The following is a 15,820-nucleotide window of genomic DNA, read 5'->3' as shown; positions in this document are numbered from 1 at the left end:
TATAGACTTGTATAAGATCACCCCTTAACCTCCTACTCTCCAGGGAATAAAGTCCCAGTCTGTCTAACCTCTCCCTGTAAGTCAAACCATCAAGTCCCGGTAGCATCCTAGTAAATCTTTTCTGCACTCTTTCTAGTTTGTTTTCTGTTAGTTAGCCAATCCTCTATCCATGCCAGTATATTACCCCCAACACCATGAGCTCTTATCTTGTGCAGTAATCTTTTATGTGGCACCTTATCGAATGCCTTTTGGAAATCCAAATATACTGCATCCATTGGTTCCCCTTTATCCACCCTGCCCGTTACTTCCTCAAAGAACTCTAATAAATTTGTCAGACACGATTTCCCCTTCATAAAACCATGTTGACTCTCCTTGATTGTATTATGAGTCTCCAAATGTCCTGCTACTACTTCCTTAATAATGGATTCTAGCATTTTCCCAATGACAAATGTTAGTCTCACTGGTCTATAGTTACCTGCTTTCTGTCTCACTCCCTTCTTGAATAGGGGTGTTATGTTTGCAGTTTTCCAATCCGCTGGGACCTTTCCAGAATCTAGTGAATTCTGGAAGATTACAACCAATGCATCCACTATCTCTGTAGCTACTTCCTTTAAGACCCTCGGATGCAAGCCATCAGGTCCAGGGGACTTGTCAGCCTTTAGACCCATTAGTTTACCTAGTACTTTTTCTCTAGTGATAGTGATAGTGATTGTTTTTAGTTCCTCCCTCCCCTTTGCCCCTTGATTTTCTACTATTATTGGTATGTTACTAGTGTCTTCTACCGTGAAGACAGATACAAAATATCTGTTCAATTCCTCTGCCTTTTCCTTGTTTTCCATTATTATTTCCCCAGTCTCATCCTCTGAGGGACCAATGTTTACTTTAGCTACCCTCTTCCTTTTTATATACTTGTAGAAGCTTTTACTATCAGTTTTTATATTTCTTGCTAATTTACTCTCATAATTTATTTTCTCCCTCTTTATTATTCTTTTAGTCATCCTTTGCTGGTTTTTAAAGTTTTCCCAATCTTCGGGCTGACCAGTAATCTTTGCCATGTTGTATGCTTTTTCTTTTAACCTGATACCATCCTTGACTTCCTTAGTTAGCCATGGTTGGTTCACCCTTTTTGTGGAGTCTTTCCTCCTCACAGGGATATATTTTTGTTGCAAGTCATAAAATATCTTTTTAAATGTTTGCCACTGCTTATCCACCATCATACCATCTAATCTATTTACCCAGTCCACTTTAGCCAATTCCACCCTCATTCCTCTATAATTGCCCTTCTTTAAGTTTAATACAGTAGTTTCAGACCCAAGATCCTCGCTCTCAAACTGGATGTGAAATTCTATCATGTTATGATCACTGCTTCCCAAGGGATCCTTTACTTTGAGATCATTAATTAATCCTGTTTCGTTACCCATTACCAGATCCAAAATGGCCTGCTTCCTGGTTGGTTCCCCGACGTATTGGTCTAAGAAACAGTCCCTAATACACTCGATGAACTCCTCCTCAGGGCTATTTTTGCCAATTTGATTCGTCCAATCTATGTGAAAGTTAAAATAGTCCATGATTATTGCATTACCTTTTTTACAAGCCCCCCTTATTTCCTGATTAATATTTTGCCCTACAGTGTAGCTACTGTTAGGGGGCCTATATACTACTCCCGCCAGTGATTTCTTTCCCTTGCTATTTCTTACCTTCACCCAAATTGATTCGACATCTTGATCTTCTGAGCCGAGATCATTTCTCACTATTATACCAATTTCATCCTTTATTAACAGAGCTCCCCCACCACCTTTACCTTTTTTCCTATCCTTCCGAAACGTTAAATAACCCTGAATATTTAGCTCCAGTCACACTCTGTGCTTGCCCAACTCAATAAATTGATCACATCAAAGTGCACTTTGTGACCCCGCAGATTGATGGAACTGTGGTTGGGGAACTTCATTTTGATTGGATAATATCTGAGTTTTAAATTCCATCTCTGTCCTGTCTCTCATTGAGCAACCCAGCTCGGGCCACCTGATTGGCTGTATTAACTGTCCAATTATTGGAGGCAGAAAGGAGAGCGGTGTTAATGAAAGTTGGAGACCGACCTGTGAGACAAACTTGGTGGTGGCATCACTGAGTGTCTTCAGCATGGGCGTGGGCTCAGCGTAGAACAGGGACATCCGATTGGCCATTTCATTGTTGACATCATTTTCAGTGTCCAGCTACAAGAAAAGGCAGGTTAAAGGTTACAGACTTACATAAATCCAATTGTACCATCTCTCTCAGTACAGTGGGCAATCTCTCACAACCCCTCAAACCCCACCTTCTGACACCTGCTCTTTTATGTTTTAATTTTTGAAAGGACAATGCAGGTTATGCCCTATTGGGGGAGGGATTGCTCGGAAAGCAGAGTTGATACCATGTCAAATAAAGGAACTTTCTGTACTTTATGCTTTACAGTTTTGTAATAAGTGGAGATTGGATCGGAGCAGGAGGCCATTCAGCCCCTCGAGCCTGTTCTGACATTCAATTAGATCATTGGCTGATCTATGTCCTATTTACCCGGATGCAATGGCTGGAAGCCTACGTCTATTGGTCAACTTGAGGATGGAGAGTGCGATGTGAATTGGCCCAGGCTGTGAACCAGCTGAGCTGAGGCTGCTTCATATTAATGAAATTATAGAAAACAATAATAACCATGTGAGCTGGACTGAGTGTCACCATCTCCTTATCGATGCATCAGATACTCCGTTCACAGTCTGCTTCTGATTGACGGGCCTTTAGACTGAGATTAATACTGAAGATACCATCATGTCCTCAGGGCCAATTACTTGCAAGGCTGAAGTCCATGAGGTCGCTAGAGGTCACTGTATTGCCTCATCTGTCCTCACAACAGAAAGTCTACGAAAGCCTGCTCTATTCAGATTATTATGTCAGCAATTCTAAAGAATGAATTTGAAATCCTTGATTGATTCTACCCCTGCTGTTTGATGTATTTGTACCATCAGTAACTATCTGTGACTCACGGCTTCTGCGCAATTATCTTATTTGTAAATTACTCTGACTGTTAGCTTTTGCATGAAATGAAGGCCGAATGCTGTGGTATTTACTGCGTTCTGCAACATGCGGAGGACTGTGGCATCCCACGCGATCTCTGGAATGAGTTAGCAGAGCGAGGGGTAATTGTTGGTGCCAGATATGTGATCCCATGGCCCAGGTGTTGGTTCATGTGAGACTCAGTCTGCTTACTGAAGCTGCTAACATAAGAACATAAGAAATAGGAGCAGGAGTAGGCCATACGCCCCCTCGATCCTGCTCCGCCATTCAATCAGATCATGGCTGATCTTTGACCTCAACTCCACTTTCCCGCCCGATCCCCATATCCCTTGATTCCCCAAGAGTCCAAAAATCTATCGATCTCAGCCTTGAATATATTCAACGACTGAGCATCCACAGCCCTCTGGGGTAGCAAATTCCAAATATTTATGACCCTCCAAGTGAAGAAATTCAAAGAATCATAGAAATTTACAGCACAGAAGGAGGCCATTCGGCCCATTGTGTCTGTGTCGGCCGAAAATGAGCCACCCAGCCTAATCCCACGCTCCAGCACTTGGTCCGTAGCCCTGTAGGTTACCGCACTTCAGGTGCACATCCAGGTACTTTTTAAATGAGTTGAGGGTTTCTGCCTCTCCCACCCTCTCAGGCAGTGAGTTCCAGACCCCCACCACCCTCTGGGTGAAAATATTTCTCCTCAGCTCCTCTAATCCTTCTACCAATCACGTTAAATCTATGCCCCCTGGTTATTGACCCCTCTGCTAAGGGAAATAGGTCCTTCCTATCCACTCTATCTAGTCCCGTCATATTTACACACTACAATTAAATCTCCCCTCAGCCTCCTTTGTTCCAAAGAAAACAACCCCAGCCTATCCAATCTTTCCTCACAGCTAAAATTCTCAGTCCTGGCAACATCCTCGTAAATCGCCTCTGTACCCTCTCTACTGCAATCACATCTTTCCTATAATGTGGTGACCAGATTGCAAAGTCCTCTTAACAAACATCTGGGGACTTGCGTCAAAATTGGGAGAGCTGTCCCACAGACCAGTCAAGCAACAGCCTGACAGAGCCATACTCACAAAGTCCTCAACATTGACTCTGGACCCCATGAAATCTCTTGGCATCAGGTCAAACATGGGCAAGATTACCACCTACCGCCCTTCCTCAGGTGATAAATCAGTCCTCCTCCATGTTGAGCACCACTTGGAGGAAGCACTGAGGGTAGCAAGGGCACAAAATGTACTCTGGGTGGGGGACTTCAATGTCCATCACCAAGAGTGGCTCGGGAGCACCATGGCTGACTGAGCTGGCCGAGTCCTGAAGGACATAGCTGCCAGACTGGGTCTGCGGCAGGTGGTGAGCGAACCAACACGAGGGGAGAAACCTATTTGACCTCGTCCTCACCAATCTACCTGTTGCAGATGCATCTGTCCATGACAGTATTGGTAGGAGTGACCACCGCACAGTCCTCATGGAGACGAAGACCCGTCTTCGCACTGAGGACACCATCCAACGTGTTGTGTGGCACTATCACCATGCTGAATGGGATAGATTCAGAACAGATCTAGCAGCTCAAAACTGGGCATCCATGAGGTGCTGTGGGCCATCAGCAGCAGCAGAATTGTATTCCAGCACAATCTGTAACCTCATGGCCTGGCATATTCCTCACTCTACCATTACCAACAAGCCAGGGGATCAACCCTGGTTCAATGAGGAGTGTAGAAGAGCATGCCAGGAGCAGCACCAGGTGTACCTAAAAATGAGGTGCCAACCTGGTGAAGATACAACTCAGGACTACATGCATGCTAAACAGCGGAAGCAACATGCCATAGACAGAGCTAAGCGATTCCACAACCAACGGATCAGATCAAAGTGCTGCAGTCCTGCCACATCCAGTCGTGAATGGTGGTGGACAATTAAACAACTAACCAGAGGAGGAGGCTCTGTAAACATTCCCATCCTCAATGATGGTGGAGTCCAGCACGTGAGTGCAAAAGACAAGGCTGAAGCGTTTGCAACCATCTTCAGCCAGAAGTGCCGAGTGGATGATCTATCTCGGCCTCCTCCTGATATCCTCACCATCACAGAAGCCAGTCTTCAGCCAATTCAATTCACTCCACGTGATATCAAGAAACGGCTGAGTGCACTGGATACAGCAAAGGCAATGGGACCCGACAACGTCCCGGTTATAGTGCTGAAGACTTGTACTCCAGAACTAGCTGCGCCTCTAGCCAAACTGTTCCAGTACAGCTACAACACTGGAATCTACCCGACAATGTGGAAAATTGCCCAGGTATGTCCTGTCCACAAAAAGCAGGACAAATCCAATCCGGCCAATGACCACCCCATCAGTCTACTCTCAATCATCAGCAAAGTGATGGAAGGTGTCGTCGACAGTGCTATCAAGCGACACTTACTCACCAATAACCTGCTCACCGATGCTCATTTGGGTTCCGCCAGGACCACTCAGCTCCAGACCTCATTACAGCCTTGGTCCAAACATGGACAAAAGAGCTGAATTCCAGAGGTGAGGTGAGAGTGACTGCCCTTGACATCAAGGCAGCATTTGACCGAGTGTGGCACCAAGGAGCCCGAGTAAAACTGAAGTCAAACTCTCCAGTGGCTGGAGTCATACCTAGCACAAAGGAAGATGGTAGTGGTTGTTGGAGGCCAATCGTCTCAGCTCCAGGACATTCCTCAGGGCAATGCCCGAGGCCCAACCATCTTCAGCTGCTTCATCAATGACCTTCTCTCCATCATAAGGTCAGAAGTGGGGATGTTTGCTGATGATTGCACTGTGTTCAGTTCCATTCGCAACCCCTCAGATAATGAAGCAGTCCATGCCCGCATGGACAACATTTAGGCTTGGGCTGATAAGTGGCAAGTAACATTCACCCAGGCAAGTGCCAGGCAATGACACTTGCCTGGGTGACCATCTCCAACAAGAGAGAGTCTAACCACCTCTCCTTGACATTCAACGGCATTACCATCACCGAATCCCCCACCATCAACATCCTGGGGGACACCATTGACCAGAAACTCAACTGGACCAGCCACATAAATAGTGTGACTACAAGAGCAGGTCAGAGGCTGGGTATTCTGCAGCGAACGACTCACCTCCTGACTCCCCAAAGCCTTTCCACCATCTACAAGGCACAAGTCAGGAGTGTGATGGAATACTCTCCACTTGCCTGGATGAGTGCAGCTCCAACAACACTCAAGAAGCTCGATACCATCCAGGACAAAACAGCCCGCTTGATTGGTACCCCATCCACCACCCTAAACATTCACTCCCTTCACCACCGGCGCACTGTGGCTGCAGTGTGTACCATCTATAGGATGCACTGCAGCAACTCGCCAAAGCTTCTTCGACAGCACCTCCCAAACCCGCGACCTCTACCACCTAGAAGGTTAAGGCAGTAGGCACATGGGGAACAACACCACCTGCACGTTCCCCTCCAAGTTACACACCATCCCGACTTGGAAATATATCGCCGTTCCTTCATCGTCGCTGGGTCAAAATCCTGGAACTCCCTTCCTAACAGCACTGTGGGAGAACAGTCACCACACGGACTGCAGCGGTTCAAGAAGGCGGCTCACCACCACCTTCTCAAGGGCAATTAGGGATGGGCAATAAATGCCGGCCTCGCCAGTGACGCCCACATCCCATGAATCAATTAAAAAAAAGAACTGTACGCAGTACTCAACTAGTGTTTTAAACAGTTCTTTACCCTCCCTGCTCTTACATTCTATGCCCCAGCTAATCCTCCTCATCTCAGTGTTAAATGCTCAACCCCTTATCCTGAGACTATGACCACTAGTTCTAGACTCTCCAGCCAGGGGCAACAGCCTCTCAGCATCTACCCTGTCAAACCCCCTCAGAATCTTATGTTTCAATGAGATCACCTCTCATTCATCTAAACTCCAGAGAGTATAGGCCCATTCTACTCAATCTCTCCTCATAGGACAACCCTCTCATCCCAGGAATCAATCTAGTGAACCTTTGTTGCACCGCCTCTAAGGCAAGTCTATCCTTCCTTCAGTAAGGAGACCAAACTGTACACAGTACTCCAGGTGAGGTCTCACCAAAGCCCTGTACAATTGCAGCAAAACTTCCTTAATCTTGCACTCCAAACCCCTTGCAATAAAGGCCAACATACCATTTGCCTCCTAATTCCTTGCTGTACCTGCATGCTAACTTTCTGTGTTTCTTGTACGAGGACACCAACATTTAATAGTTTATCACCATTTCAAAAATATTCTGTTTTTCTATTCTTCCTACCAAAGTGAATAACCTCACATTTCCCCACATTATACTCCATCTGCCACCTTCTTGCCCACTCACTTAACCTGTCTATATCCCTTTGCAGACTCTTTGCATCCTCCTCACAGCTTACTTTCCCACCTAGCTTTGTATCGTCAGCAAACTTGGATACATTACACTCAGTCCCTTCATCTAAGTCATTAATATAGATTGTAAATAGCTGAGGCCCAAGCACTGATCCTTGTGGCACCCCACTAGTTACAGCCTGCCAACCTGAAAATGTCCCGTTTATTCCCACTCTCTGTTTTCTGTCCGTTAACCAATCCTCTATCCATGCTAATATATTACCCCCAATCCCATGAGTCCTTATCTTGTGTAACAACCTCTTATGTGGCACCTTATCGAATGCCTTTTGAAAATCCAAATATACGACATCCACTGGTTCCCCTTTATCTACCCTGCTAGTTACATCCTCAAAAAACTCCAATAAATTTGTCAAACACGATTTCCCTCCCATAAAACCACGTTGACTCAGTCTAATCATATTATGATTTTCGAAGTGCCCTGTTACTACATCCTTAATAATAGATTCTAGCATTTTCCCTACTACTGATGTCAGACTAACTGGCCTGTAGTTCCCTGTTTTCTCTCTCCCTCCTTTCTTGAATAGCGGGGTTACATTTGCTACCTTCCAATCCACTGGGACCGTTCTAGAATCTAGGGAATTCCAGAAAATCACAACCAATGCATCCACTATCTCTGCAGCCACCTCTTTTAGAACCCTACGATGTAGACCATCAGGTCCAGGGGATTTATTGGCTTTTAGTCCCATTAATTTCTCAAGTACTTTTTCTTTACTAATGTGAGGAAGTGTTGGGAAGAAGCCCAAAATGTAGCAGGGATTTCTCAGCTGTTGCTCTGGACAGGTACAGGACTCAGGGCCTTTCCCCTCAGCACCTGGTTTTCAGGTCTGATCCGCTTTTTGAGTAGATTCAAATTTGACACGCAGGAGACCCTGCATAGGGCCAGGTCTAAAGAATAAAAGAAGGAACTTCATTTAAATTAGATTGACAGAAGATGCAGCGGCAGTTCTAAGCTCATGGGTACAAGGGCTACAACTCAGTACTCTCAGATAGAAGGATCGGCCTGGAACCCTCACTTCCAGATGGAGGAAAAGTCTGGGCTAATAAATGAAAGTCAGCACGGATTTGTTAGAGGAAAGTCATATTTGACTACCTTGATGGAGTTCTTTGATGAAGTAACGGAGAGGGTCGATGAGGGGAGTGCGGTTGATGTTGTTTATATGGACTCTCAAAGGACATTTGATACAGTGCCACATAATAGGCTTGTTAGCAAAATTAAAGCCCATTGGATTAAAGGGACAGTGGCAGCGTGGATACAAAATTGGCAAATGGACAGAAAGCAGAGAGTAGTGGTGAACGGTTATTTTTCAGACTGGAGGGAAGTATACAGTGGTGTTCCCCAGGGGTCAGTATTAGGACCACTGCTCTTTTTGATACATATTAATGACCTGGACTTGGGTATAGAGGGTATAATTTCAAAGTTTGCAGATGACGCAGAACTCGGAAATGTAGTAAACAATGTGGAGGATAGTAACAGACTTCAGGAGGATAGAGACAGACTGGTGAAATGGCAGAATGAATTTAACGCAGAGAAGTAAAAAGTGGTGCATTTTGGTCGGAAGAATGAGGAGAGGCAATATAAACTAATATGGCACAATTTTAAAGGGGGTGCAGGAACAGCGAGACCTGGGGGTGCACAGAGGCGACATGAGGAAACATTTTTTTACGCAACGAGTTGTTATGATCTGGAATGCGCTGCCTGAAAGGGCAGTGAAAGCAGATTCAATAATAACTTTCAAAAGGGAATTGGATAAATACTTGAAGGGAAAAAATGTACAGAGCAATGGGGAAAGAGCAGGGGAGTGGGACTAACTGGACTGCTCTTTCGAAGAGCCGGCACAGGCACGATGTGCCAAATGGCCTCCCCCTGTGCTGTACCTGATATGATAATACCATAGTGTGAGAGGACAGTGTCTGACTCACCGTCCCACCCTGGGGGACACAATGCGCTCCGTGTGTAACTCACTGTCCCACCCTGGGGACACAATGTGCTCAGTGTGTAACTCACTGTCCCACCCTGGGGACACAATGTGCTCAGTGTGTAACTCACCGTCCCACCCTGGGGGACACAATGTGCTCCGTGTGTAACTCACTGTCCCACCCTGGGGACACAATGTGCTCAGTGTGTAACTCACTGTCCCACCCTGGGGACACAATGTGCTCCGTGTGTAACTCACCGTCCCACCCTGGGGACACAATGTGCTCCGTGTGTAACTCACCGTCCCACCCTGGGGGCACAATGTGCTCCGTGTGTAACTCACCGTCCCACCCTGGGGACACAATGCGCTCCGTGTGTAACTCACCGTCCCACCCGGGGGACACAATGTGCTCAGTGTGTAACTCACCGTCAGGTTATTTATTCGGATGCGGCTCATGGTCCTGCGGTAATAGCTGAAGTCGTTCTGGATTGCTGGGTTTGTCATCTGCACCAATAACACACATATCAAGAACACTGACATCATTTTCAGGGTCATCTTTATGATGAAGCAGCTCATGGGCCTGAGTTGTCTCCGGTCTCAGTAATAACACTGGGAGAATTCCCTGATGCTCTGATGCTGAGAGGGTGGTATCTTGGGCCCCGATATTAACAGGGAGGGGAGAGGATGGGAGGGGGAGGGGGAGGGGGAGGGATGAGGGGAGAGGGGGCAGAGGGTGAGGGGAGAGATGAGGGGGAAGTGGAGATTGGAGGGGGAGGGGTTGAGGATGAAGGGATGAGGGTGAGGGGGAGGGGTTGAGGATGAAGGGATGAGGGTGAGGAGGAGGGGAAGGGGGAGGGTGGAGGTGGAGGGGTAAATGGGAGGGGGAGGGTGGAGTGGGAAGGGTGAGGGGGAGGGGAGGGTTGAGGGTGAAGTGTGAGGATGAGGTGGAAGGGGAGGGGAGAGGAGGGGTGAGGGGAGGGAAGGGGAGGGGTGAGGGGGAAGAGTGAGGGGGAAGTGTGAGGGTGAGGTGGAGGGGTGAGGGTGAGGGGTGAGGTGGAGGTGGAAGTGGAGGGGTAGAGGGGTGAGGGGGAGGTGGAGGGGTGAGGGGGAGGTGGAGGGGAGAGGTGAGGGGGAGGGGGAGGGGAGGGGTGAGGGGGACGGGGTGGAGGGGGAGGGGTGAGGGGGAGATGGAGGGGTTGAGGTGGAGGGGGAGGGGGAGGGGGAGGGGTGGAGGGAAGATGGAGGGGTTGAGGGGGAGGGGGAGGGGTAGGTGGAGGGGAGGGGAGGGGAGGGGTGGAGGGGGAGAGGTGGAGGGGAGGGGTGGAGGAGGGGAGGTGGAGGGGGAGGTGGAGGGGAGGGGTGGAGGGGGAGGTGTGGAGGGGGAGGTGTGGAGGGGGAGGGGGAGGTGGAGGGGGAGGTGGAGGGGGAGGTGGAGGGGTAGGTGGAGGGGGAGGAGGTGGAGGGGGAGGTGGAGGGGGAGGTGGAGGTGGAGGGGGAGGAGGTGGAGGGGGAGGTGGAGGGGGAGGTGGAGTGGGAGGGGGAGGTGGAGGTGGAGGGGGAGGTGGAGTGGGAGGGGGAGGTGGAGGTGGAGGGGGAGGTGGAGGGGGAGGAGGTGGAGGGGGAGGTGGAGGGGGAGGTGGAGGTGGAGGGGGAGGAGGTGGAGGTGGAGGTGGAGGGGGAGGTGGAGGGGGAGGTGGAGTGGGAGGTGGAGTGGGAGGTGGAGGGGGAGGAGGTGGAGGGGGAGGAGGTGGAGGGGGAGGTGGAGGGGGAGGTGGAGGGGGAGGTGGAGGGGGAGGAGGAGGGGGAGGAGGTGGAGGGGGAGGTGGAGGGGGAGGTGGAGGGGGAGGTGGAGGGGGAGGTGGAGGGGGAGGAGGAGGGGGAGGAGGTGGAGGGGGAGGTGGAGGGGGAGGAGGTGGAGGGGGAGGAGGTGGAGGGGGAGGTGGAGGGGGAGGTGGAGGGGGAGGTGGAGGGGGAGGAGGAGGGGGAGGAGGTGGAGGGGGAGGTGGAGGGGGAGGTGGAGGGGGAGGTGGAGGGGGAGGTGGAGGGGGAGGAGGAGGGGGAGGAGGTGGAGGGGGAGGTGGAGGGGGAGGTGGAGGGGGAGGAGGTGGAGGGGGAGGTGGAGGGGGAGGTGGAGGGGGAGGTGGAGGGGGAGGAGGTGGAGGGGGAGGTGGAGGGGATGCGGAGCTCCTGACAATCTTAACAGCAGGACCTTATTGGCATATAGTAGCTCTGCCTCCCGGCCGGCCGTGATTGGGGATCTCGGGGGGATACGGGGTAGGGGGGAACCTCCTGCCTCAGTTCGCCTTCCGGGAATCCCACTGTTAAATGTAAGCCGGGTGCCGATGATGTCACCAGGCCGGGAGTTTGATCCGGTCATTTGGACTCGTCCATTGGCTGATTTCTGGTTGGGTTCCTCGATCCTGATATTTTAACACCTGTCTGTCAGTGGCTGGGGAGGGGGGGCGGGGTTTAAAATCAGGGTCTTGGTGTCCCAGTCAGTGGAGGGGAAGGGTGTGAACATCGAACATGAACTGATTCTCCCAGACGCCAGATACTGAGGGTCATTTTGATGACATTCTGTGCGATGGTGTAAATCGGGAGCTCGATGACACTGAAGTCAGCGGAAATAAAAATTGCCAAATGGGCGGCTGATTCACTATCGCCGATTTACACCATTGCACTAATTCAAAATTACACCCACTCTGTGGGTGAGTGTGTGTGCAGTGTGAGTTTGAGTGAGTGAGTGTTTGGGTGTGTCTGTGTATGTGTGTGTGGGAGTGACAGTGTGACGGTGTGGGGAGTGACGGTGTGGGGAGTGACGGTGTGGGGAGTGATGGTGTTGCTAATTGTACCCATGTGATTTATATCAATTAGTGTTAATTGTATTCAGGTGGTGCGCATCAATTGGGAACTCTCTTGTATCCATTTATAAGAAAGCTCATCTCGAGTGGGTATAATGTGGAGCTCTGTGAATAAAGTATTGGAAGTAACTGAAGACCAGGCTCTCGTGTTCTATCCTTCACCACCATCCAGTTAGTAACATGGTCACAGAGAATGGTTGCCTAAAGGTGAAGGTTGGAAACTATGATTTTTTTTGGACATGAAGAATAATTTGAAAGCCTAGTGGCCATTGTGGAAAATGGCAGAAAGCAAGTTTCAATCGTTGAGAAATGAATTCCCTCCGATGTTCTCGGAGTTTGACCGTACGACCAGTGGCAGAACGAGATTGATTTGTGGACACGGGTCACTACTCTGACAAAGAGAAAACAAGGCATGGCCTTGGCATTGTCACTTCCTGAATGAAGTAAAATCAGAAGTAAGGTATTTTGAGATGGATTCAGATCTTTCGGATAATGATGAAGGTTTTAACTTTCTAATAGAATTTCTGCATCAAACCTGTAAGAAAGATGACCTGTAAAGTGCCTATGAGGCCTGGTCAGCATTTGATAGATTTCAGAAAACGGACGGTTAGTTATCATGGACTTTAACGAATTGTACAAGAAGTTCACAAAGTTCAAATTGGGAATCCCTGGATTGGTACCAGCGTTTAAATTACTGGATTGTGCTCAGGTGTCTCATACGGACAGGCAACTGGTCCTAATTGACATTCATTTCTTGGAAAAGGAGACTTTTGGATCAAATGTCTGCTGCCTTAAAGAAATTTCTGGGGAAACAATCATTCCCTTCAGCTTTCATGGAACAAATGGGGTCTTCCACTGTGACACAAAGAACAGAAGATTCAGTGGTTACCAGGTTTCAAAATGCTCCAGATACTAAATGTAGGCCCCAGACCAGGTTTCAAAATTTTCAAGAGACCGGACGCATGCATCAATATGATGGAAGGATTAAAGACAGTCAGATTTGGTGATGAAAGCAGGAACAGCAGATCCAGTTAGATCAACAGAAGACTAAATTGGGACAGTAATAACGGGCGAATGAATCCCAGGAATGCCCAAGGAAAAATCAGGAGATGCTTTAGATGTGACTCTAAGTATCATTGTGAGGTGAATTGTCCAGAGTGAAGAGGCAGGGCCTTTGAAATGATGCATGAAGAAAGTAGTTCTGAGGAAGAGAATGAAGATAATGATCAACATGAACAGATTACACTGGTCACAAGGAGTATTAATCCTGTGATGAATGTATTAGTCGCGGGTTCCTTTAATTGTGCGCTGTTAGTGTATTTACTTCAACTGTATGTGGGGTAGATTGGTTAAAATATTATCTTGATTCACTAAGTAGTGAGGATCAACGCAAGGTTAAGGAATATAAAAGTTCTACATGTTTTAGGTTTGGAGATGACAACAGCTTGAGGTCACGAGAGAGAGTGGTAATTTCATGTAAGATAGCTGGAGTAAGCCATTTTATAACATAGGAACAGGAGGAGGCCATTCAGCCCCTCGTGCCTGCTCCGCCATTTGATAAGATCATGGCTGATCTGTGATCTAACTCCATATACCCGCCTTTGGCCCATATCCCTTAATATCTTTGGTTGCCAAAAAGCTATCTATCTCAGATTTAAATTTAGCAATTGAGCTAGTATCAATTGCCTTTTGCGGAAGAGAGTTCCAAACTTCTACCACCCTTTGTGTGCAGAAATGTTTTCTAATCTCACTCCTGAAAGGTCTGGCTCTAATTTTTAGACTGTGCCTCCGACTCCGAGAATCCCCAACCAGCGGAAATAGTTTCTCTCTATCCACCCTATCTGTTCCCCTTAATATCTTTTAAACTTCGATCAGATCACCCCTTACCTTCTAAATTCTAGAGAATACAACCCCAATTTGTGTAATCTCTCCACGTGACTTAACCCTTGAAGTCCAGGTATCATTCTAGTGAACCTACGCTGCACTCCCTCCACGGCCAATATGTCCTTCCGAAGGTGCGGTGCCCAGAACTGCTCACAGTACTCCAGGTGCGGTCTAACCAGGGTTTTGTATAGCTGCAGCATAACTTCTGCCCCCTTGTACTCCAGCCCTCTAGATACAAAGGCCAGCATTCCATTAGCCTTATTGATTATTTTCTGCACCTGTTCATGACACTTCAATGATCTATGTACCTGAACCTCTAAGTCCCTTTGGACATCCATTGTTTTTAATTTTTTACCATTTAGAAAGTATCCTGTTCTATCCTTTTTGATCCAAAGTGGATGACCTCACATTTGTCTACATTGAATTCCATTTGCCACAGTTTTGCCCATTCACCTAATCTATCAATATCGCTTTGTAATTTTATGTTTTCATCTACACTGCTTACAATGCCACCAATCCTTGTTGTGGAGATGCCGGTGATGGACTGGGGTTGACAATTGTAAACAATTTTACAACACCAAGTTATAGTCCAGCAATTTTATTTTAAATTCACAAGCTTTCGGAGGCTACCTCCTTCGTCAGGTGAACGATGTGAAAATGAAATCTCGAGGATTTCATTTTCACATCGTTCACCTGACGAAGGAGGTAGCCTCCGAAAGCTTGTGAATTTAAAATAAAATTGCTGGACTATAACTTGGTGTTGTAAAATTGTTTACAATACACCAATCCTTGTGTCATCGGCAAACTTAGATATGAGACTTTCTATGCCTTCATCTAAGTCGTTAATAAATATTGTGAATAATTGAGGCCCCAAGACAGATCCCTGCGGGACTCCACTAGTCACATCCTGCCAATGTGAGTACCTACCCATTATCCCTACTCTCTGTCGCCTTTCGCTCAGCCAACTTCCTAACCAAGTCCGTACTTTTCCCTCGATTCTATGGGCTTCTATCTTAGCTAACAGTCTCTTATGTGGGACCTTATCAAATGCCTTCTGGAAGTCCATATAAATAACATCCATTGACATTCCCCTGACCACTACTTTAGTCACCTCTTCAAAAAATTCAGTCAGGTTTGTCAGGCACGACCTACCTTTCACAAATCCATGCTGGCTCTCTCTGATTAACTGAAAATTCTCGGTGTTCAGTCACCCTATCCTTAATTATAGACTCCAGCATTTTCCCCACAACAGATGTTAGGCTAACTGGTCTATAATTCCCTGGTTTCCCTCTCTCTCCTTTCTTAAAAAGCGGAGTGACATGTGCAATTTTCCAATCTAGAGGGACAGTTCCTGAATCTAGAGAACTTTGAAAGGTTATAGTTAGGGCATCTGCAATGTGCTCACCTACTTCCTTTAAAACCTTGGGATGGAAACCATCTGGTCCTGGGGATTTGTCACTCTTTAGTGCTATTATTTTCTTCATTACTGTTGTTTTACTTATGTTAATTTTATTGAGTCCCTGTCCCCGATTCAATATTAGTTTTCTTGGGATTTCCGGCATGCTATCTTCTTTTTCTACTGTAAATACTGATGCAAAGTAATCGTTCCACATGTCCGCCATTTCCCCATTGTCAATGACAATATCCCCACTTTCAGTTTTTAAGGGGCCAACACTGCTCCTGACCACCCTCTTTTTCCTAATA

The 15,820-nt window shown here is 47.6% G+C and overlaps 1 protein-coding gene across 1 annotated transcript in view; it reads right to left on the bottom strand.

Annotated features, from left to right (window-relative positions):
* The window catches only part of LOC137310056 (CYFIP-related Rac1 interactor B-like), a 56,029-nt gene that overhangs the window by 19,154 nt on the left and 21,055 nt on the right, over positions 1-15,820 (bottom strand). The window contains exons 4-5 of the mRNA XM_067978018.1: positions 9,798-9,875; positions 2,097-2,213 (exon numbers count right to left, since the gene is read on the bottom strand). Of these exons, the coding sequence (XP_067834119.1) occupies positions 2,097-2,213; positions 9,798-9,875 (195 nt within the window). The remainder of the gene's footprint in view (positions 1-2,096; positions 2,214-9,797; positions 9,876-15,820) is intronic.

This window comes from Heptranchias perlo, unplaced genomic scaffold, assembly GCF_035084215.1.
Source record: "Heptranchias perlo isolate sHepPer1 unplaced genomic scaffold, sHepPer1.hap1 HAP1_SCAFFOLD_205, whole genome shotgun sequence".
NCBI lineage: Eukaryota > Metazoa > Chordata > Chondrichthyes > Hexanchiformes > Hexanchidae > Heptranchias > Heptranchias perlo.
Note: the sequence above shows the minus strand (reverse complement) of the source record. Positions and strands in the feature narration are given on the sequence as shown.